The sequence below is a fragment of the Pseudorca crassidens genome, chromosome 1, assembly GCF_039906515.1.
Source record: "Pseudorca crassidens isolate mPseCra1 chromosome 1, mPseCra1.hap1, whole genome shotgun sequence".
In the NCBI taxonomy this organism is placed as follows: domain Eukaryota; kingdom Metazoa; phylum Chordata; class Mammalia; order Artiodactyla; family Delphinidae; genus Pseudorca; species Pseudorca crassidens.
The window spans coordinates 85180286-85203765 of record NC_090296.1 but is presented as its reverse complement, the minus strand read 5'-3'; the positions used below and the strand labels follow the sequence as shown (position 1 = coordinate 85203765).

At 39.4% G+C, this 23480-nt stretch overlaps 2 protein-coding genes and 1 long non-coding RNA gene across 3 annotated transcripts in view; 1 reads left to right on the top strand and 2 right to left on the bottom strand.

Annotated features, from left to right (window-relative positions):
- The window catches only part of NUSAP1 (nucleolar and spindle associated protein 1), a 33883-nt gene extending 32659 nt beyond the window's left edge, over positions 1 to 1224 (bottom strand). The window contains exon 1 of the mRNA XM_067743745.1: positions 1207 to 1224. Within this exon, the coding sequence (XP_067599846.1) occupies positions 1207 to 1209 (3 nt within the window). The 5' untranslated portion in view covers positions 1210 to 1224. The remainder of the gene's footprint in view (positions 1 to 1206) is intronic.
- Positions 243 to 16821, top strand: OIP5 (Opa interacting protein 5). Its single transcript, XM_067743801.1, has 5 exons — positions 243 to 561; positions 792 to 858; positions 5198 to 5320; positions 8748 to 8829; positions 12949 to 16821. Exons 1-5 carry the CDS (start codon positions 243 to 245, stop codon positions 13042 to 13044), a joined length of 687 nt encoding a protein of 228 aa, XP_067599902.1. The 3' UTR covers positions 13045 to 16821.
- The window catches only part of LOC137227627 (uncharacterized), a 16765-nt gene continuing 9588 nt past the window's right edge, over positions 16304 to 23480 (bottom strand). Inside the window, exon 7 of the long non-coding RNA XR_010944935.1 lies at positions 16304 to 23254. This is a non-coding gene — a long non-coding RNA (uncharacterized lncRNA). The remainder of the gene's footprint in view (positions 23255 to 23480) is intronic.

Genomic DNA, 23480 nt, shown 5'->3' with positions numbered 1-23480 from the left:
TTGGTTAAAAATGCCTCAAAGGCGGGGTCTCCTGGTGTTGACCAATAGAAAGGCTGACTTCCCCTCCACCAGACGCACGTTCTTCACCCTCCGTCACCAACACGAAGGCGCCAAACGGCGTGTCCAGGCAACGAGTGCGCGGCAGAGCCCCACCCGGCTCACGTTGTCCAATGAGGACCCAGGAACCAAGCTTGGGGCGGGGCATGGTGCGTCTTTGAAACTGAGGCGCCAGCTGCAGGAAGATGGCGGCTAGGCCGCGGAGGCATCGCTCGCGCTTTGCAAAGCAGCCGCGGGGTGACTTTTGTGATGGCGCTAAGAAGACGATTGATGAACCTTCTCTTACGACTTCCATGGAGTGGGACACGCAGGTGGTGAAAGGGTCTTCGCCACTCGGCCCCGCCGGGCTGGGGCCGGAGGAGCCGTCCGGCCCGCGGCTGCCATGGTGGCTGCAGCCCGAGAGATGCGCTGTGTTCCAGTGTGCGCAGTGCCACGTCGTGCTCGCTGACTCTGTGCACCTCGCCTGGAACCTGTCGCGGTCCCTTGCAGCCGTGGTCTTCTCCAGTGAGTGGGCACGGCGTCTGGGAAGCGCTGCCGCTTTCTTACTGGGTGGCTGGGAGCTGGCTGGGAGGAAAGCGGGATGAAAATTTGGAAGGAAATTAACTCCATTGCCAGGGGTCGGGGGCGAATCACTTTTCATGATTTTTGTGGCCATGATGAGTCTTTCTGGAGGGGAGAGTTTTTCCCTTCAATGCCTCATAGGTAGTCTTTCTGACCCGTGTTTGTCTTCCTAGGAGTCACAAATAATGTAGTTTTGGAGGCTCCCTTCCTAGTTGGCATTGACGGTTCGCTCAGAGGCAGGTACGTACTGAGAATTGCAGATAGATCTCTAGTCATTCCCTGACTTAATGAGACTGAGGAGCGTGGAACCGACTTGTACGAGGAGAAAATAGTTTATTCCTATCTTGCACTAGAATAAAAGTCTGTTTCATCCATACAATGTATTGGAAGGATGCTCCCTTTACCTGAGTCTTGTACGAACTTGATGTATTAATGAAATGGAAAAGATATTTGCGTGAGGGTTTTAAGGTCTTTATGAGGGCCACATCTCCCTAGTGGGTTGTGCAAGTGAAGTGAGTTTAAGAAAGTTATGTCTAGTAGGGGAAAAAGAAGAAAATTACCTTTAAGTGTATAGTGAGAATCACTTACCATAAACTACAATCCTTTGACATAACTAGGAATTACAAGTTTTCATTTAACCTGGAATTTGTAATAAGTTATGGCAGGACTAATTCTGCTGTAACCTGGGGGAAAACACAGTTGGAAAGTTACTTGAATATTGCCTGGTAAACTTTGCATCTTGACTGTAGTGTGATTTACAAGTAACAACAAAGTACTCAGTTGAATTCAGTAGTACAAAGCTACTCAATTTTCAGTGTTGGTTTTAACAGCAAGACAATTCATTCTGACCACAGTTTGGTTCAATTTTAATGTTAAATAGAGTTCGTATAGGAATTCTTAGTTGCTGTACTCAGTAATCAGGAAGAGTTCTGCAGCTCCTCTTACCTAACTGAAAGACACTCCCTATCCTTGCAGGAGTGTCCTCTTCCCACCCAAAGGAAACAGAGAGGGAAGGAGTGATGGCCTGCTTGGAACTGGTTCATTTGGGGCCAGAGGCAGAAGCTCTCTGAATATCTTCTTAGAGGGAAGCACATCTAGCTAGACCTGTGCTGTCCAGTACTGTAGCCACTAGCCACATGGTGGCTATTGAGCACTTAAAAGGTGGCCATTCTGAATTGAAGTATGCTGTGAGTGCAAAATACACACCAGATTTTGAAAACTTGGCCCCAAACATTGAATAATTTAAAAGTACTGATTACATGGGTTTTTTTTTAAAATTTTTTGGTTTTTGGCCACGCTGCACAGCTGTGGGAATCTTAGTTCCCAGACCAGGGATCAAACCCAGGCCCAGGGCAGTGAAAGTGCTGAGTCTTAACCACTGGACCCTCAGGGAATTCCCTTGATGACGATGTTTTTGAATATTGGGTAGCATAAAATATATTAAAACTAATTTTACCTGTTTCTTTTACTTTTTTTTTGAAGCTAAACTAATAGAAGATGTAAAATTACTTATGTGGCTTGCATTCTTAATAGACAGTACAGATCTAGATGGTTTATAAAACACTGGACAGAAAGTTCCATGTGTTTGGAATAAGGAGAGCCGTGGGACTCAGCAGGAAGAGATTTATTGTCAGGAATTGGCTCACTAGATTATGGAGGATGAGAAGTCCCAAGAGACAAGGTTGATAAACTAGAGACACAAGAGAGCCAGAGGTTTAGTTCTAGTCCAAGTCCACAGGCCTGAGATCCATGAGCCAAAGGTGTAAGTTCCAGTACAAAAGCCAACAGGCTCCAGGCCCAGGAAGAGCTGAACATTTCAGTTCAAGGTCAAAGGCAGGAAAAAAAGATCAGTGTTGCAACTCAAGGCAGTCAGGCAAGAGGAGTTCCCCTTTTTCATGAGAGGGCCAGCCTTTTTGTTCTGTTCAGGTCTTCAACTGATTAGATGAGGGTCACCCACGATAAGGAGGGCAAACTGCTTTACTCAGTCTACTGATTCAAATATTACTCTCATTCAAAAACATCCCCATAAACACATTCAGAATAACATTTGACCAAATAACTGGGCACCCTTTGGCTCAGTCAAGCTGACACACAAATTTAATCATTACGTGTTAACCTGGCATCCACATGCATCTCCTAAACCCATACTTAATCTCCAAGGTCGTAATTCTTCCTAACATGTTACAGCTATCTTGCATACAACTAAAAACGCACTAAACCCTCCTCCAGAAAAGGAGATAAAGTCCTTAAGTGATACTTACTTTTCTCCTTGATATCTCATGGCTTAAATACTATGATGTAAAATTAATACTTAAATACTATAATAAAAAGTCAGTACATCTTATGTTACATTAGGGAAAAGAAAGGGAAGAAAACATAAACGCACATATACATGTAAACCTATTTATAACAAAATGAGGAGATATTCATGACAATTACATTCCTGTAACTGGTCACATGGTCATAGCTGGTATTTATAACTACCCTCTTCCACTACCCATTCTGTATTCCTTTTGCCTTCATCAGGCACTCAGATGATCATAGTTCTTTACCTGGTGTGATGCAAACCTTCATTCCTGGGCCATTAGCAGACTAATATTCAATGAAATATTTGTTATATGTTACATGCTAAGCATAATTTTGGGATCTCTTTACATTTTGCTCTGTGCCATTTATTTTTTTAAAGACACTTTTAAAATTATTTATTTATTGTCTGCATTGGGTCTTGGTTGCTGCGTGCGGGCTTTCTCTAGTTGCGACGAGCGGGGGCTACTCTTTGTTGCAGCGCACGGGCTTCTCATTGTGGTGGTTTCTCTTTGTTGCAGAGCACAGGCTCTAGGCATGCAGGCTTCAGTAGTTGTGGCATGCGGGCTCAGTAGTAGCTTGCAGGCTCTAGAGTGCAGGCTCAGTAGTTGTGGCGCATGGGCTTAGTTGCTCCACGGCATGTGGGATCTTCCCGGACCAGGGAACAAACCTGTGTCCCCTGCATTGGCAGGCAGGTTCTTAACCACTGCGCCACCAGGGAAGTCCCAGCTCTGTGCCATTTATTAGTTTCTACAGACATTTGTCTATAGGTACTGTGGTTTGTCTGATATAATTAATTCCTACTTAGGAATTAATAAAAATGCAACTTTATTTCATGGCTTGCTTTTTGGTAATGTAGTCACAAAAATACAGTACTGCATGTGTGGTGTGGGACTTCATTTACCAGTAAATTTATATTTTGTTGCTTGGTCTTTAGTGTCCATTGACATGAATCTATTTTTAGCCATGCAATTATTATACTTTATTAGTACTCATTTACTGCATATAGTATGTTTATACAGATAATTTTTCCCCCTTACTAAACCACTCTAAATTGCTTTCAGTACATGAATGATGAAACAGTTAATTTTTTCTTAAATATTTTTTGTAATATTTGGATTTGTCTTATATACCAGAAAATAAGGTAAGTGACTTACCTACATGGTGTAACTAGAACTAAAATCCATGTTTCCTGATTCCTCATCCAGTAATCTTTCAAAGGATAAAGGAAAATAAAATAGCTTGCTAGGACAATATGATTTATTTTCTTTCTTTTGCATTTTACCTGGGTAATTTTTTAATTTTTTGTTATATCTGCAAAAACAAAACAAAACCTGATTTGAGTTCTATTAATAAATTGCTTAATAAGCCCTAATCGATTTGTTTTACTTTAACTGGAAATTGGCTTAATGGTAGCTAATTTATATGGTCATGTGTAGTTTTATATGTTTAAATGTTTTTTTGTTTAAATAAATTTATTTATTTATGGCTGCATTGGGTCTTCATTGCTGCCCGCGGGCTTTCTCTAGTTGTGGCGAGTGGGGGCTACCCTTCATTGCTAGGCATAGGCTTCTCAGTGAGGTGGCTTCTCTTTGTTGCAGAGCACAGGCTCTAGGTGTGTGGGCTTCAGTAGCTGCAGCACGCAGGCTCAGTAGTTGTGGCTTACGGGCTTAGTTGCTCCGCGGCATGTGGGATCTTCCCGGACCAGGGTTTGAACCTGTGTCCCCTGCATTGGCAGGTGGATTCTTAACCACTGCGCCACCAGGGAGGTCCCTGTTTAAATGTTAATCTGATTTGTTAGCTCTTTTTCTGCTTTCAGATATAAATTACTTCAGTGAAATGACAGTTACATATCACATGATTGCTTTTGTGGCCAGAATCCACAAGGGTATCTATAATCTGAGTTAACCTTTCTTTTTTTTTTTTTTTTTTTTTTTTGTGGTACGCGGGCCTCTTACTGTTGTGGCCTCTCCCGTTGTGGAGCACAGGCTCCGGACGCGCAGGCTCAGCGGCCATGGCTCACGGGCCCAGCCGCTCCGTGGCATGTGGGATCCTCCCGGACAGGGGCATGAACCCGTGTCCCCTGCATCGGCAGGCGGACTCTCAACCACTGCGCCACCAGGGAAGCCCTTGAGTTAACCTTTCTTGAATGTGACATTTCCTCAGTCTCATTCCTATCATAGCCTATTTTTTAGGAATGAGTCCATAACATGAGTTATTTTGTATTTGTTCTTTGATTTTCTTTCTTAACCCAAATCCTGTTTTTTCCTCCCAGCACGTACAACCTTTTATTCTGTAGTTCCTGTGAGATTCCCATTGGTTTCCATCTGTATTCTACTCATGCTGCCCTTGCTGCCTTGAGAGGTCACTTCTGCCTTTCCACTGACAAAATGGTGTGGTAAGTAGACTTAGATATTCTTTATCAAATAAATTTTAAAACATCTTCCAGAAAAGGCAGAATGTTTGTACCAGAGAAGATGCTAAAGCCAGGTACTGTTTCTTACAAAAAAGATGGCAATGGGACCAAAACATAGTCTTATAACATTATGATCATTTTGGATGTCTCATAATCATACCATGTGTTAATAATCATACCATGGAATAACTGAGAGGATATTCTTTCATTCCAAGAACTTTTGGAAGGTAAGTTTTTGCAAAATAATCCTGTAGTAGACACTTTTGGGGTTTGTGCCTAGCCCCTGTCTCCCTCCCATAGTGTGGGACTTTGTGGCCATATTTGTTATCCTGTGTGATACCACTCCCAGGTGATGGGATCAGGAATAGACCTGACCTAAGCTAAGCCAATCAGGCTTTTTACCCTAAGAATTTGAAATAAAGACCCAGAGACATTGGTCATCTGTAGATGGAACTGGTGCTGAAGTTGGGAAGTGAAAGCTGTAGGTTTAGGGTAGATATTTTCTATGTCGTGCATGTAAATGCAGAGAAATTTTGTCTACAGAAAAAGAAGAATGAAGCAGATACACAAAGAAAAGTAAAAAATAATGACCATGTGGCCTCATAAAGTCAGAAAAAGTTCCCTATTGTTTGTTCCTTCTCATGAATTACTTTGGATATTTCTTGTCTTTCTAAATATAAATTCTACTTTTTACTTAAGCTTTTCTGTTATTGCAACAAACTGAAACATCCATCAGAGTCTCTTCTTGATTATTAGAAACAAAAACAGCCATTGATGGCCTAGTTTGTGTCAGGTATTGTACTATGCTTACCTCACTGAGTTTTTGTGTGTTTTTTGTTTTTTTTCCCTTACTGAGTTCTTAATGTAAGAAAACTGGGGCTTGGAGATGTGGAGGAGCTGAGAATTGAGTCCATGTCTTAACTCCAAAGCTTAATTTCCATTCATAAAACAGAAAGTTTCCTTTTGCTCATTTAATGCGCTTAGATGGGTGTTTCTAGCTGAGCTATGGACAACAAGAGCAATAAAACTTATAAACAGGGGGGACTTCCCTGGTGGTCCAGTGGTTAAGAATCCACCTTCCAGTGCAGGGGACGCAGGTTCGATTCCTGGTCAGGGAACTAAGATCCCACATGCCACGGGGCAACTAAGCCTGCGTGCTGCAACTACTGAGACCATGCACTCTGGAGTCCAAGCGCCACAACTAGAGAGAAGCCTGCGTGCTGCAACAAAGAGCTCGCGTGTCGCAACTAAGACCCGACACAGCCACATAAATAAATAAATATTTAAAAAAAAAAAAAACTTATAAATAGGGGACTTCCCTGATGGTCCAGTGGTTAAGACTCCGTAAAAACAAACAACCTTAAAAATAAAGCCCATCCTTTGCCATGAGGTTGTTCAGTGCGCATTAGGTACACTTTGTTCTTCGATGCCAATTTTCTTTTTTTTAAACATTTATTTATTTGGCTAAACTTGGTCTTAGTTGCGGCACACGCGTGGATGGTTGTGGCGTGCAGGATCTTTAGTTGCGGTGTGCGGGATTTAGTTCCCTGACCAGGGATTGAACCACGGGCCCCCTGCATTGGGAGTGTGGAGTCTTAACCGGGGACCACCAGGGAAGTCCCTCAATGCTGATTTTCAACAGGATATGTGTACTTGAGATGGATTGATATTTTACTTTCAATTTCTAGTTCATTCTTAAATAATTTCTATTTAGAATTAAGTTTAAAGACACAGGGAAAAGTATCTCTAAGTGTGTGCTATTCGTAACCTCGAATCTTTTTTAGAAACAGTTTTAAGTAATTATTCCAGCCAACCTGTAATTGAGTTTTTGCTTAGGGAAATAAGCTTTTAGTAACAAAAATTTTTAATATAAATTTGAAAAGCATTATGAGATTTTTAAGTAATTTCTTAATCAAAATGACGAATTGGACTCAAAGGTCAGTATATTCTGATTAAGTAGAAATTAGGGAACTTCCCTGGTGGCGCAGTGGTTAAGAATCCACCTGCCAATGTGGGCGATATAGGTTTGAGCCCTGGTCTGAGAAGATCCCACATACCACAGAGCAACTAAGCCCACGCACCTAGAGCCTGTGCTCCGCAACAAGAGAAACTACTCTAATGAGAAGCCCGTGCACCACAATGAAGAGTAGTCCCCACTCGCCACAACTAGAGAAAGCCCCACACGCAGCAACGAAGACCCGACTCAGTCAATAAATAAAATTAAATTTAAAAAAAAAAAAGGGAAAGTATAGGTAGCACGAGTCTGGGAATATGATAAATCTATGTCTGTGTGTATCAGAATGAATTTGGTTGCTAGTTACAGAAAACCAAAGAGTGGCTTTAACAAGTACAGGGTGGGGCAGTTGGCCACTCCAGGATTGTTCTAGTCGCTCAGCCATGACAGGGCTCTGGGTCAGCATCTCTGGTCCTCTTGGCCTTTTCCTCTTGGATGCTGCAAGTATAAGCATCCAAAACTGGAAGAAAAAGGATATGGTAAGTGTGGGAACACAGGGAATGGTCTCTTTATCAGCAAAAATTTCCTTATCATTGGCAGAACTATGTCACATGGTTGCCTTAAGCTGGGAAAGCAAATATGTGACAGTAGGGAATAAGATTGCCACAGTTGGCCCAGAACAGTTATGATTCATCTTTTAGGACTGGACACACTGCTGCCCTAAACAAATTCTGGGTTCTGTTAGCAACAAAAACTTGAGGAATGGCTCTGGGGTAGGCAACCAACAGTATTTGTCACAACTGTGGTTACTTTTCTTCTGTGCTACACCATCTACTGGTAGAGTTATGAGGCTTATACTTATCACAGTTATTCATATGACCCTGGTTTTTTGTCTTTAGTTCGTCCTAGGATAATTTTAAATCATGTATTCTGGGCTGGCAAGGGGTGAGATGAGGCACAGGGTCTCTCTGATGACTTATATTTTTAATATGTAAAAAATTATATATTTTTTTGCGTTATTTTTGGCTGCGTCGGGTCTTCATTGCTGCGCGCGGGCTTTCTCTAGTTGCGGCCAGCGGGGGCTTCTCATTGCAATGGCATGGGCTCCAGTAGTTGTGGCACGTGGGCTCAGTAGTTGTGGCTTGCAGGCTCTAGAGTGCAGGCTCAGTAGTTGTGGTGCACGGGCTTAGTTGCTCTGAGGCATGTGGGATCTTCTCAGACCAGGGATCGAACCCATGTCCCTTGCATTGGCAGGCGGATTCTTAACCACTGTACCACCAGGGAAGTCCCTCTGATGACTTATTGAGAATACTTTTCCTACAAAATACATTATGAACCTTGAAATGGAAATAAGCAATAAGGCAATCTTTGCTTGACAGATATTGCAAGTTTGGTTCCTTGATAATTATAACTGTGGTATAGTACTAATATTTTCTCTCTATATTTTCTATTTAGCTACCTCTTAAAAACAAAAGCCATAGTAAACGCATCAGAAATGGATATTCACAACGTATCTCTACCAGAAAAAGTTGCAGAGGTAAAATTTCATGATGGTTGTGTGTTTCCTTTAATATAGGCAATTCCTAATTATCTGTACCCGTGAATTTAGGGGCAGTGAAATGGTGAATACGCCAGTAATTCTTTATACCTGGTTTGGCATTCCTTATTGAATTTGTGACACAAAGCAAAATAGTAAAGCCATATTGTCAAGTCTGGTTCAGGAGGAGGTGGAGAGCTGCTGAGCTCCACATTCCTATTCCTCCTCTCTACTGGGTATGGACACCATCATCCTTCATAGGTCTTTCCTCTTTGCAAGCACCTCATGCTTAGACAGCTTGGAGGAGAAAGAGTGCTGAAACCATCATTAAGAATTCTTACTTAAATGGGCTTTACTAGCGTTTCATGGTTTCCAGTTGAAGAAAGAAACTCTGTTTCAGTAGCTTGCTGGCTTATTCTTAGTGGAAATTTGGCTATAACTTTACTACCGTGGGAAGAACAACCTTAGAATTTACTGTTGGTTTTGTTTTTAGCACTGTTAATAGTTTATTCCTCGGTAATTACACATTTAGTAACCAGGGCATTTACTTTTCAAAGTTTAAGTAACTTTTAGGACAGGGGAACAGTGACTTTTTTTTTCTTTTTTTGCATAATTAAGTAAGCTCATGAAACCATGTTCTAAGCCAGGAATTCGCAAACTTTTTCTGTAAAGGACCAGATGACAAATGTCTTAAGCTAGACCATTCAGTCTCTACTATTCATCTCTGCTATTGTAGTGCAAAAGCAGCCATAGATGGTATATAAACACATGGATATAGCTTTGTAGCAATAAAACATTATTAAAACAAATGGGCAGCAGGCTATCCTGCAGTCCATAGTTCGCCTACCCTTGCTCTGAGCAACTAAGTTGATGAGCAGGGTCAATAAATACTGTGGTTAGAAATAATTTGTATGGGAGATAACTTCTAGAATGGTGGCCTGAGGAGCTGCATGGACCCCTCCCCAACAAAACAGCCATCACCAAAGAAAATTATAAAGAAAACAGCCATCTTAAGTCTGTGGAAATTTTCCTCAAGGCTTAAAGCAAATGAAGAAATATTTATTGAAGAAAATCTACTAAACCTTGGTAAGAGCAGTGAAAACCTGTGGCATTTGAGCCACAACCTACTCCCTCCCTCCCTTGCCCCTCCAGCTCAGAGGGAGGGAGGCTCCATCTGGGCGAACGCAGCCAAGAGCACAGAGATCCTTTTCCCCTAGCTCTCAGTTTAGGGCTGTGGTATCTTCCCAGGAGGGGCAGGCTGCCAGCATTTCTCATCAGAAGCTCTATTCTAGGCAAGAACAGCCATTTGTAGTGTGCAAGTTCTACCACTGGCACAACAGGCTAAGAGTACTAGGAACCCAGTCACTTTTGTCCCAGATTGCTTGTAGGGCAGAAGCTTCATGCTGACAGATGCAAGCAGAGAAGACCAGAAGCTACTGCCTCTGCCCAGCACCCTGCTGGTAAAGCAGGGGTGTTACTCTGAGAGACACTACCCCACCCCAGCTTGGGAGCCCATATTAAGAGGTAGATTGTAAAAAAAAAGCTCTGAAGCTTTCCTAAGGGAACTAACTTTATTTGGAACAGGGTGTGGGGATATTCAAGTCTAAGGATTCTACCCAAAACAATGGAGATTTTGGTGGTGAGCAATTAAGAGGAAGCTAATAGTCCATATGAACAATAAGCTAAACCATGGACAAGTTAGAAATTTATGAGAAAATCAGGGAAACAGACAGCTAAAATAAGAGCCCTCCTGGGGTTGGAACAAAAGAAGACTGGCCTTAAAGACTACCTCCCCCCCCCCCCCCCCCCCCCCCCGTATAAATGGGTCTGATTTTAATTGGATTAGACTGTGGAGCAATTTATGTCCCAGGGCACTGTCAAAATAGAGCAGTCAGCCAGAAATTAGTGAAGGCTAATAGCTGGGTGTGATATCAACAAAGGCATCCAGTTTACACAGAGCTCAGGGAAAAAGAGTCAAAGAAGGCCCTGCTAAATCCACTGTCATCCCAGGGTGACTGCACATTTCCAAGGCTGTGTCCTCCGAGGAGTGACATCAGAAGCTGCACACTGTGAGGGAAATAGACATCACTGAAATAGTCAAGCCAACTACTAAACAGATAAGCAAAAAATAACCACTACAAGCCAGGACATGGGGTGGAGGTAGGGGGATGTTTAATATCCCAAGTTGCTTTAATATGTTATCTAAAATGTCTGGTTTTCAATAAAAATTAGGAGACATGCAAAGAAAAGTATGACCCATACACAGGATAAAATACAGGCATCAGAAACTGTTTGAAAAGGCCCAGATGTTGGGACTTAGCAGACACAGCCTTCAAAGCAGCAATTAAAAGTATTTGCAAAAGGGGCTTCCCTATTGGTGCAGTGGTTAAGAATCTGCCTGCCAATGCAGGGGACACGAGTTTGAACCCTGGTCCAGGAAGATCCCACATGCTGCGAAGCAACTAAGCCCGTGTGCCACAACTATTGAGCCTGTGCTCTAGAGCCCGTGAGCCACGACTACTGAAGCCCATGTGCCTAGAGCCCATGCTCTGCAACGAGAAGCCACCGCAGTAAGAAGCCTGCGCACTGCAACAAAGAGTAGCCCCCGCTCACTGCAACTAGTGAAAGCCCGCATGCACAGCAACGAAGACCCAACGCAGCCAAAGATTAAAAAATAATAATAAATTTTTTAAAAAGGGCTTAAAAAACAAACAACATATAAATGGAAATCCTGGAGTTGAAATACAATCAACAAGAGAACAAACGTATGGACAGCAAGGGGGGAAAGTGGTGGTGGCAGGTGATGATGGTGGTGTGATGAATTGGGAGATTGGGATTGAAGTGTATACACTGATATATATAAAATTGATGACTTAAAAAAAAAATTGATGACTAATAAGACCTGCTGTATAAAAAAATAAGTAAAATTAAAAAAAACACAAAAGTACAATCAACAACTGAAATGAAAAATTCACCAGAGAGGCTGAACAGATCTGAATTGGGCAAAGAATCAGCGAACTTGGAGATAGACTGATGAGATTTGCAATCTGAAGAAGAAAGAAAAAAAAAAGAATGAAGAAAAATTAACTGAGTCTAAGAGACCTGTTGGACACCATCAAGCACACCTAAATATGCTTTGGTAATGCGAGTACAAAAGGGAAAGATAAAGTAGAAAAAATGTTCAAGGAAATAATGGTTGAAAACTTCCCAAATCTGATAAAAGACAATCTACATGTCTATAAGCTCAACAAGCACAGGTAGGATAAATGCAGAGAGAACTGTACCCCAACACACAGTAAAAATGTTGAATGCTAAAGACTGAAGAAAAATCTTTAAAGTAAGAAAAATGATTCATTGTGTCCAAGAGCACCCAAATAAGATTAATGGGCTCTAGAGTGACCTGTTCAAGCAAAATTTCCTGATGAATTTTGTGTGTTCTTGTATCTTGGATCATAAAAAGTAGATTTCGTGCTATGCAAATTATGGCAGAAATTTTTTTTTTTTTTTTTACTTCAACAGACGACTTATCCATGATAACTTTGTGAGTCTGAGTACAGGTTGTATTTTGAGTAACACTAAGTTTGGTTCTAGATATAGCTATTCTAAGCTGAAAAAACTATTGAAAATTAGCTACCACAAACATCTGTTCTACATCTGACAACTAGAGCTACTCTTGAAGGTGATTAGCAGAATATTAAAGACAGACATTTGTTACTGTGAACAAAGAATTAGAAAAAAAAAAATTCTTGCTACTGGAAAAAAAAGGAAAAGCCTGATTAATGCTTCTGTTTCAAGCTTTCTTATCCCCCTTTATTCTTGTCTTCCTCCCCAGGTTTTGGAGTTATCACCAAACTGGTGATAAGGGCTAGGAAGGATGGAGACTAGAAGCAGTGATGCTCAGCAGTGGCTGGTCTTTTTCCACATGAAACTTTTTATCTGTCACCTTATTGTGCTCTAGGTTTGTTGTATAAAGTTCTTTCAGAAATAGAACAGATGTCCTTTTGAAATGTGTTGCAGTATTGCCAGCTCCCAATCACTAGCTTAAGTCTGAAGTGGCTTCTAGAACCAGCAGATTGAGACTTTAAGATTCCCTGATAATCTATGTATTTCTTTTCCCAGCTGAAAGAGAAGATAATGTTAACGCATACTCGCTTAAATTCACTCATCAAGATTCTGAAGGAAGGGACTCCTGACCAGTCCAAGCCAACAAACTGATCCAGAATCAAAGCTTGAGTATCATGTTCAGGCCTTACTGCTGTCTTCAACAACAGGTGCTGTTTGATCACTTCTCAAGAAAGTTCAGTTTCAAGGATGAATGGGAAATGTGGTTTATTGTTTACCTCTAGACTGATTTTCCAAGTGATTTGTGAAGCTGTTTCTGGAAGATGAGAAACTAAGGAGACTTCTGTTCAGATTTCATAGTTATCTGTCTTAAGAATTTATTTTAGCTTCTTATCAATTTCATAATATTTATTTCGGAAAACATTTTGACTGCAAATTTAGGGATTAAGAGGCAATGTCCCATGAGTGCTCTGATCTAAAGATGCATGTTTGGCCTGAAAATAGCGTTGTACTTATGTTGACTATTATTCCTACATGGAGCAACTGTCATGAATACTGAGAAATCATTTTTTTCTTATGTGAAATACGGGTACATACATTTTCTGTAGGTTATGTTCAGTAAGTTAACTGCATAATATATATTTATCGTTCCCTTTTCTGTTGTAAACTGAGCTTAACAGGATGATAATGAAAGGAATGATAAAAACATCAAACATTTACCAAAATGCTTTCTTTTATTTTGCTTTATGTAGCACTGTGGCTCAGTAGCTCATCATATTATTCATTTAATAAATATAAAGTATTATGCTAGCTGCTGGGGATGAAAGATAAGCAAAAACAGCTACTCTGTATCCTCAGTTTATAATCTAGTCAAGAGATGGGACACTCAAATAACCACATGAAGACATTTAAAATTACAACTGTAGTAAGGGTTCTGAAGAAAAGGGACATAGAGATATAAGCACATATAGCAAGTAACTGACCTGGTTTGGGGGTCAGGTAAGGCCTCTCTGTGGAAGCAATGTTTCAGCAGTGGTCTGAAAGATGAGTAGGCATTTAATAAGCTGACGAAGAGAACAGTCTATACAAAGGCCCTTAAAAAGACCTGTAGGAGTTACAACGGTGTCCAGAAACCTGCGGATGCAAGGTCTTATCGGCCTTCTGAAGGATGTTTGTTTTTATCCCAACAACCTTGAAGAATTTTAAAGGAGGCCTATGACAGGATCAAATTTTCGTTTTCAGAACCTCATTAGGGTTGTCTTATGGAGAATGGGTGGGAGGGCGGCAAGCAGACCACTAAGGAGGGGCTGGCACTAGAACAATCAAGAGACGATAGCCTAGTGGTGGTGCACAGAGAAGTTAATGTGGTTCCGATGTGGCTAGCAGATTTTTTTTTTTTTTCCTGCGCTGCGCAGCATGTGGGATCTTAGTTCCCTGACCGGGGATCGAACCCACACCCCCTGTATTGGAAGCGCAGTCTTAACCACTGGACCACCAGGGGAGTCCCCAGTGGCTAGCAGATTTAATAGCAGATTCTTTCCATTTTAGACTGCATATAGGATATTTTCCTTTAAAACTATTTTAGAGAGAAAATTCTGGCTCGCTTTATGCTTTTGAGTTGCAAAATTTGGTTAAGTAAGGGCGAAGCCTCTGGCAACAACCAGTACCAGAAAAGCTCTTTCTACTCCTAAAGAATGAGACCTAATACTAATACTACATTGAATCATCCTGGGATTCTTATTGTGTATGGGTATGTCTGCCTCAACGTATTTCCTTTCTTTAAAAAGCTGTTCTTACGTAGCTATTTTCCTTAACCTCTGGATTTGCTGTTTTGGTAGACTTTCAATAGAAAATTAAATGCTTGAACTTGACATCAAATTAAGCTGGCTAGTTTTACATATTTTTTTTCTCTCAAATACAAATTACATGTTTACTCTAGAAAAAAATTCAGATATAGATGTGTGACAAAGGAAAGGGTAAAAGTATACTTCCCCTTACATTTCTGAGAGGCACAATGTAGCATGCTGGGAGCCAAATGATTTAGATTCAGATTGTGGCTTGGTTACTTATTAGCCATGAACTTGAAGAATTAAACTCTTCTTGTAAGATAGGGATTAAAAACTAACTAGGGCTCTAGTGAGGATTAAATGAGTTAATGAATACATCTAATGTAATTAAGAGTAATGCTTAATATTAAGTGCTTAATAAATGCTACGCTATTATAACCTTCATGCGTGTGGACAGACACATAGACATAAAAGGCAATTATATTTTTCACATTATTCTACAACCTGCTTCTCAAATAATACATGTCACAGACAGCTTTCTATACCAGGCCTCACAAATTACTTAACGCCTGCATATGATTCAATAATCAATACATCAGAATTTAACCATTGTTTTATTGGATCCTTGTCATGTCTTTGCGTATCTGTTCTGGTATTTCTGTAGGAGTGATTCCTAACGTGGAACAGAGTCAAAGGGCATGTGCATTTACAATTTTGATATTATGCCTTCCATAAATGTTGTACCAGTTGTACTAATACTCTCACTAATGGCTGACTTTTTTAAACAAGGCCTTAGTGGTATAAAAGCTCCTCTGGAAGTCTATAACATCAATAATGACTGGCTGATATTAACAGATTCTAAGGCTAGTTATCATTTACCACTGTATGTATGTTGAATAAAAGTGTTTTCAAAATTCCATGTATTTATGAGAACAAAAAAATTGCATATATAAAGTCCCCAAGTTGTACACTTTTGAGCTCCTTAATTAATGGCAGAAACCATCTCAATTTTTATAACTCCAGCATCTAGCACAGTACCTGGAAGTGGAGTATATCAGTGTGTGTTAAATGAATAGTCTCATAAATCAAAGGAAGGAACTATTACATTAGTTGTCACATCACAAAAACCACATAGCTTTTGTTCATTTGACAATAGCCAATCCCAAGGAAGTTTGTAACAGCTTTCTTAAAACTGAACTCCTTTCCTTTCCCCTGAATCTAGGAGGATCTCTTCTTAAGTAGCGTTGAAACGTCTTAACTTTTTAAAATTAAATATAAAAGCTTCTTAATTATTGGCAGTAATTGTATCATTATTTCCTTACCAGAAACTAAACATTTGCTCCTAGACCTAGCATAAGGTTGGCCCTAAAGGTAAAACAGGGGATGGCATAAGGGCATAGTTTAAATAAGGTGCCTCTTTATTCATATGGTTGCCTGTTTTTCCCTTGAACTACAACAGAAACTGCCACAACTTCGCATCAAGAAACCCAGGTCCTTTGTCTTCTTTATTTGACATCTGGCGCCTACCTAAGCACAGGTCTGTGGATAGGCTCCTTCTTCCATCTCCATAATTTACTGCATTATTAGAATTACCCATTCCAAATAACAACACAGTGAAATTTCAGTGCATTCTCAGCCCATGCTGCTTTATTGCCAAAATATATATGTACACAGGCGCAGAGTTTCCAACTTTTACAGCAGTTCCTTTTTACAGCAAAGAATATTTCTTCTAATATCCCAAAGATGCATAGATTAGAAAGCAAGCTGCCTTTTGTAAAACTTCAAACATTCAATTAATTCTTTTAACATTATCTTATATACCAATGAGGCAATGAAGAAGATCTGAACAAGTAAAAACAAAAGCTACTGAAGTAAAACTCTATGCAAAGGTTATTCTAACATGAATCTTTTAAATTACCAGCGATAGGTGGTTTTAAGGTAAGCGCCAAGACTATTACTGTTGTTTACGGACTGATGATAATGTATTGCCAGAATATTTATCCCTGGGAGAAAATTATACTTTAATCTATGGCATGGCATACCATCACCAGGGGAGACAAAATCTTTTGAAAATTCTAACCTTAAGATATCTACTCTTGACTTTAAAAGTTTACGGGTATGGGGCTTCCCTGGTGGCGCAGTGGTTGAGAGTCCGCCTGCCGATGCAGTGGACACAGGTTCGTGCCCCGGTCTGGGAAGATCCCACATGCCGCGGAGCAGCTGGGCCCGTGAGCCATGGCTGCTGAGCCTGCGCGTCCGGAGCCTGTGCTCCGCAGCGGGAGAGGCCACAACAGTGAGAGGTCCGTGTACCAAGAAAAAAAAAAAAAAAAAAGTTTACGAGTATGGGTTCCTGGAGAAATCTGTGATGTCTGGGCTTCTAATATTAACATTTTAATATGGCCTAGTGGAAATAATAGGAACAGAGATTAGAGAAACTCTGTCCTTAAATCTTTACTGGTTTCATTGTTTGGTAGACATTTTATTGATAAGTACCAAACTGAAACTTTACATATGGGATATGACATTTCACTTCCTGAACTGGGTAAAAGGACTATAAGTTATTCATTAGGAACTACTGGAAAGCTACCATTCCACTTAAACATTCCTAAAGGTATTCAAAGTGAAATCCCACAGTGAAGATTAAAATGAGGTTGAAATAATTTTGGAAAAATTATTTTTCAATCATAGAACATGAAACCTGGAAGGGGCCTAGTGAAAATCATCCAGTCTAATCTTGAATTCTCTTCTACTTAGGTCTCTTTCAAATATAATGAATCACATTTGTACATTACTTGTCATGATCACATGTACTTACATGGGTTATTTCAAAGTCAGGAATCATCTCAAAAAATTTTAAGCTATTACAATGAACTGATCTATTTTCTTCATCAAGTAAGAAAATAAACAGCAAGGTTTTTCTTTTTTACAAAATGGGAAAACTTGCTCCTGTCTACCTGGCATCAAAAGCTTTAGGCAACAAATTATGAAGTCTAACCAAAACATCAAGGATAAAACTCTGGCTATAAAAAAATTTCTTTAAAAACTTAAATACAGTAACAACAGAAAAACCAAACCACAGATGTATCTATATTTTAAGGACTATTTCCATAAAATGGAATGGGCTCCTTTGCTGGAAGGATCTTTTATGGTTGGGTAAAGCAGTACCATCCAAAGAGTCACCTAGTTACCTGAAAATCCTGGAACATCTGAAATATGTCCATGTTGCCTCTATTCACTTCCAAGATTCTAGTCTTAAGAGATCCAAACTTAAGCCACATAAATTGTATCAGACAAACCCCATCCCTAGTTACTCTACATCTTCCACACTGGTATTCCATACTCTTTCTGAAACTCTGCACCTTTCTATTATAGCCATAGCAGCTTCTTTATTTATTTGAACATGCTTAGTTTGTGCCTTTTGTTTTAAACATGCTTGGGGACTAATGGAACCAGGCAAGAGGTTAGAGGGTGAGCACTGTTATGCTCTATTCCTGACAGTTTGAATGTCTTATGGTTGCCCCTGTTTATCTTCTAGCTTCCATTTTCAATGGAAGTAAGATAATCTTAGAAAATGAAAATAATCCAAACAATAAATTCAAGCTAGTGGTTTAAGTCTCTATTGCTTCATTATTAATAAATGCATATATCTAATTACTAGTAGCCACATAACACTGGACATTTTCAACCATGCATTAGAATATTATACTCTAAAATAAGAGTTATGGGCCTGCCACTATTGCTTGCACTTCCATCCAGACCCACTTTTAATAAACATGCAGAGTAAACCCCTTGACTCAGAGGAAGTAGAGGAAATTACATGCAAAGTTTCAACTGAAAATGTGGGTTAATAAAGTGATTGCTTAGAAATGTAGGCAGGTGCTCCACATCTATCACAATGCTGCTTCAGAACAGAGGTACAAAAGTCAAACACAAAAAGGTTAAAATTAGGACCACTATTCAGTTATAAAAGGATTAATTGCAAATTCTGGTCCTTTTGGGTAGAGAATGATGTAAAAAATTTGGGAAAATAGAGTACTGAGAGATGTCCTCTGGAGCAGTGAGTTTTCTTGGCCATTTACTGACAGTGATGGCATACAAGAGCATAGGTGGTATAGAGATGATGAAGATGCTCTTAGGCAGAATAGTTTGATTCACATTAATAAGCATTACCTGCACAGCTCCCTGGGGAAAAGGAGTTCATGAACAGCAGAGCTAATACAATGTAAACTCAAAAATCAATGCCCTGAAGTTTAGCATAGCCCTCTGCTTTTGAAAACTATTGGCCAAGGAATCCTTCCAAACATGGTATAATTAACAGCCAAGCAATGTTCTGAATAAACTAGAAGCAATTTGCTTGCACCAGCAGCACCATGAGAATGTAAACTCCTGGAGGCCAAGGGTCTCTTCATATTTTGCATATCACAGGTACACAAAGAGTAAACATGAGACCAAAACAACATTGAAAAGTATCAACCATACTTTGAGACTACAAAAACTTGTAGCACATTTGAGCATTTAAAACTATGAATGTTGCTATTAAGGGTAATCTTTAATTGTTCTAAGTAACTAAACTGTTACTGACATCACTGTAATATGCAGTGGTGTCCTCATGATCGTGCAGATGTTTGAATATTGCTTGGTTATTCCAATGTCTCTAACACAAAACTGAAGACATAGGACATTTAAAGAGGAGCTATAATCAATTTAATATAGCCTTCTCTCTATCCTTTGGAGTTGCCATTTAAGAATTTAATATTCAAGAGGCACTATTTTCTTAGATCCACTCATCTTTCAGTTTCTTCCCCTGGGAAAACAAGGGAACACAGTCACAATCCTTTCAGGGATCTTCAAGGTGCTAAATGGCCAAGATGAACATGAGGTAAAAGGGAGTAAGAAGTCACCCTCATTCTGTTATTACATCCTGATGTGAGAGCTGTATGATTCAGATCAAGAAACTAGTTTGCTGGGTTCTTGTTAAAATAAGCAGTCACAGGCCACAGGCCTTGGCACATCTACATTAGACAGTGTACTGTCTCTGGCCATTCCCTTCAGTCCTTTTGCTTTATACCTTTAAATCCTAACGCCCCTACACTAACAGGCATGAGGAAAAGCCAGCTATAGTCTGTCTTTTTAAACTCTAAATATATACACACAGCAAACTTTTCTCTAAAAAATGTACCCAGGAAACTAATGGAGAAAGATGAGGTGACAAAGCAAAAAGTATGCCATTTTATAAATGCCTGTTGTTAAAAGAAACATAAGCAAAATCCCCACACGATGAGCTTCAGTGGGGTTACTCAGTAGGAGTACGTTTCCAGGTTAAGCATCAGAAAAGCTTAAATGGCTCTAACCCTCTGCTCTAGCAAACAAGTAGGGTCTTTAACCTTTAACTTGCACAAACGTTGCTATTTCTCACATAATGATATACTCATATACATTCATAGTTTTGTTTTTTTTTTTAAGTACCTTTTACATACTCTTTACCTACAACATCTTTTTCCTTTCATGGAATTCTGTTATCACAGAGCCTCAAACTCAAGTAGTATTCTACTGTACAACCGTGCTAACGCAACTTAGTATACATGCAAAACTGTTATTGCTACTGAAATTCTACCTCTTGAAAATTGTTTGTTTTATGGCTTTTTTTTTTTTGCAATAGGAAATATTCTTTCCTATATACTGTGCTATTTTGCATTCATTACCTTTTCAGAGGTATTTTTTTAAATGTTTAAATGCTTTTCAGAAGTGGATTCTCCCAGGCACTAAACTAATTGAACCAGGAGTACAACTACTTTAAGTACACTATAAGAATCTAAGCCTGGGTCCCTCGAGATTTGCTGCCCAAGAGTCAATTTCTTTAAGCCTGCTTCTGCACACAAGACACACCACATTAAAAAAGTTTTGCATTTCCTATCATACTAACTATAGAATCTGTGGCAATAAATCCTGGACTCTCCTAATACTGAGATTTAAAAATCACCCCAGAAAACTGCCATTTCCAAGTTCTCAAGAAAGCTTTTAGAGGTAGGAATTTCTTTTCTACAGAAAGCTATGCTTTCAGAACAAAACAACTTTTATTTCTACAAGGAAAAGAGAAAAGAGTGAAAGCTGTCTGAGGCAATTTACTATAACCAAGCAGGGAGTTAGTTAATATTAATACATGGCAACCTAGGTAGTCTCCATTTAGCTACATTGCCAATTCTCATGAAAAGGTCTGGAATCTCATCAATACACAATTCAGCAAATTTGGAAACAGGAAAAGCCCAAGAGAAATTAATCTAGGACACTCAACTACTGACCAGTGTTCTTCTGTTAACATGTAGCATACTGCAGATAGGAAACATAAATGGTCTTCCGATTAGAAAAGCACTCACTTGAGCAATTAACATAGCATCTCAGTAAGACATGCAAAATGTAAAATAATCTGATGCAAAAAGAGTGGGAAAACAATAAACCTACAAGACATACAATGTGAAAACAGTGTAAGAACAGTCTCACCTCAAAGAGAGCAAAGCAGAATCATGAAATGGGGCCTCATTTTGATATAAGGTTTCATAACACACAAAGGCAACTTGGTTTCCTACCTCATGGAAAGCTTAAAAATCCTCAAAGACAGTATCTCACCTTGTGACCCCATATTTCTATTCATAAATGAGTCTTTTGGGCCTTAATCTCTTTTCCCCAGGGAGAATATCACGGATTCAGATATTTATGAGAAAAGAAAAGGTCTAGATTTTCCACTCTTTTTACACTATTAGTTATTATCAATAATTCATCCTGAAGTTTAAATTATTACTAGGCTCATGCACTAACCCCTAACATGGCACTACAATATGCTACCAAGCACTAATGCTTACAAAACTATACACATCTCAAAATGGAAGACATTGGTGATTTTGTTGTTCTTAAACAACTTGTAACATCTGTCCACAAGTATTAAAATATACATATATATATTTCTATTGCACATATCCCATTTTTGTTCAACTTTTTAAAAGAAAAACTGCCAGCTAACATGGATGAGCAAAGGAAAGGAAGTAGGCACAGCTACAGATTGAGGCATAGTCCTGCCTAAAATTATAGCTTTTGCCATCATGAAGTGGACCAAAATAGACCAGGAAAAACAATGTAGATGTATTAAGTAAACACTGGGCAAATACAACTGGAATATACCCATTTTGTTAAATGCCATCTGGTGAAAATCATGGAAGATGCAGATGCAGAAACAACCTGAAAGCATTAAACAGTGGTTCTCTTAACTTTGAAATGAAAATATGTAAAGCAACTGGAGAAGATGAGTCTGATACACAATTATTCAAACAAGTGGGCCAGAGATGGTTTCACTGGTGCTGACAGTAGAGGGTCTCTATCCCCTGCCAAACAATCCTACCCAAAAAGTTGCCCAAAAAAACATGGGGAGGATGGGTAACAGACAACTGAAGATACAAATTCTCCATATGATATTCCCAACATACCAACGGGACTCATGTATGTAGGTTCCATTCTGTCTTTATCAATTCCAAAATACTGATAGAAAACATCAGGAAGTGGCTGAGAATTTAGAGAAAAATTTAAGTTACCTTTATCCAAGTTACTTCTACTATGCTTTACCACTCAGTAATTGCCCCCAATTAAAGGAAATTATATTTTATCTATATTATGTAATTATTTTACTAAAACGCTTCCATATGCCAATTCAAATTGGTTGACCAATTTAACTAATCATTAAGAGTGCTCAATATTTCCAGTTTTTGGCTATTTTTATCACTCTCAAATTCTGGTAAATCTGCCCCAAGATTTCAGCAGCACAACATGCATGGCCCTGGGTAAACATTCCCTGTATCACAGAGATGATCTAAGATGATTTGTTCTTAATTTCATCTAACCAGCTGTAAATTCTTTCTCTACTTACAAAAACTTATAAAGGTTTCATTCTTCTTATGTAAACACCTGGCAATTCATACAATGGTCCCCTGTTGATTTGGAAGCAAGGACGGCTTTACCCTGTAGTCCGTTCATCAGATAGTTATAAGTTTTAACAGAAAGAAAGGAAATTCATTATTTCTTACTGGAACTATTTTTCTTGTTTGAGTTTTTTCAGACCCTGGATTTCTTCTAAATCTACACTGACCTAACCACAGTCTGGGAACATTTCTTCTGAGGCCCATTCTCTGATGAGAAAGTTCAGTTCCAACTGGGGGAAGTTACCTCAGTCCCAGCCTTTTCAGCCAAACATACACCTATTGCCTAGAAAAATAAATCAAATACCCAAGAACCCATCTTGGATCAAAGGGAAAAAGTTACTTATCCTTTTACAAAAAACAAAGCTATAGAATGTGAAATGCCATAAAGTCAGATGGAGCTGCATAAAGCATTTTCACTTCTTTTTCTTAGGAGAAAGGAGTAATATGGAAACTTCCCTCGTTTTTTTCTCCACTCCTGTATGTCCAAAGGTGAAGGCAGGTCATACTGTAGGGTCCATCCCAAGATCTTCTGAACAGAAAAACCACTTTTGCCACTTTTCTTCCAGCCTTAGCAGCATGTAAAACCAAGTCTCAAGTGCTATATAAATAAGACTGCACGAAAAAGAAAGAACTAATTTTAATACAGTAGCTTCTCATCCTAGGGTGGTGAAGAGGGTTCCATCCCTGGACTCAAAACTGTTTAGTTCCCTTTTACCAACTTTTCACTAAACCCAAGCATGCATTCATAGGGTTAGCATCTGCACAATGTGGTTATTCCTTAGAAGAATGAAAAAACATTTAAAAATACCATATATCCAAAGACTTCTGAGAAAGAAGT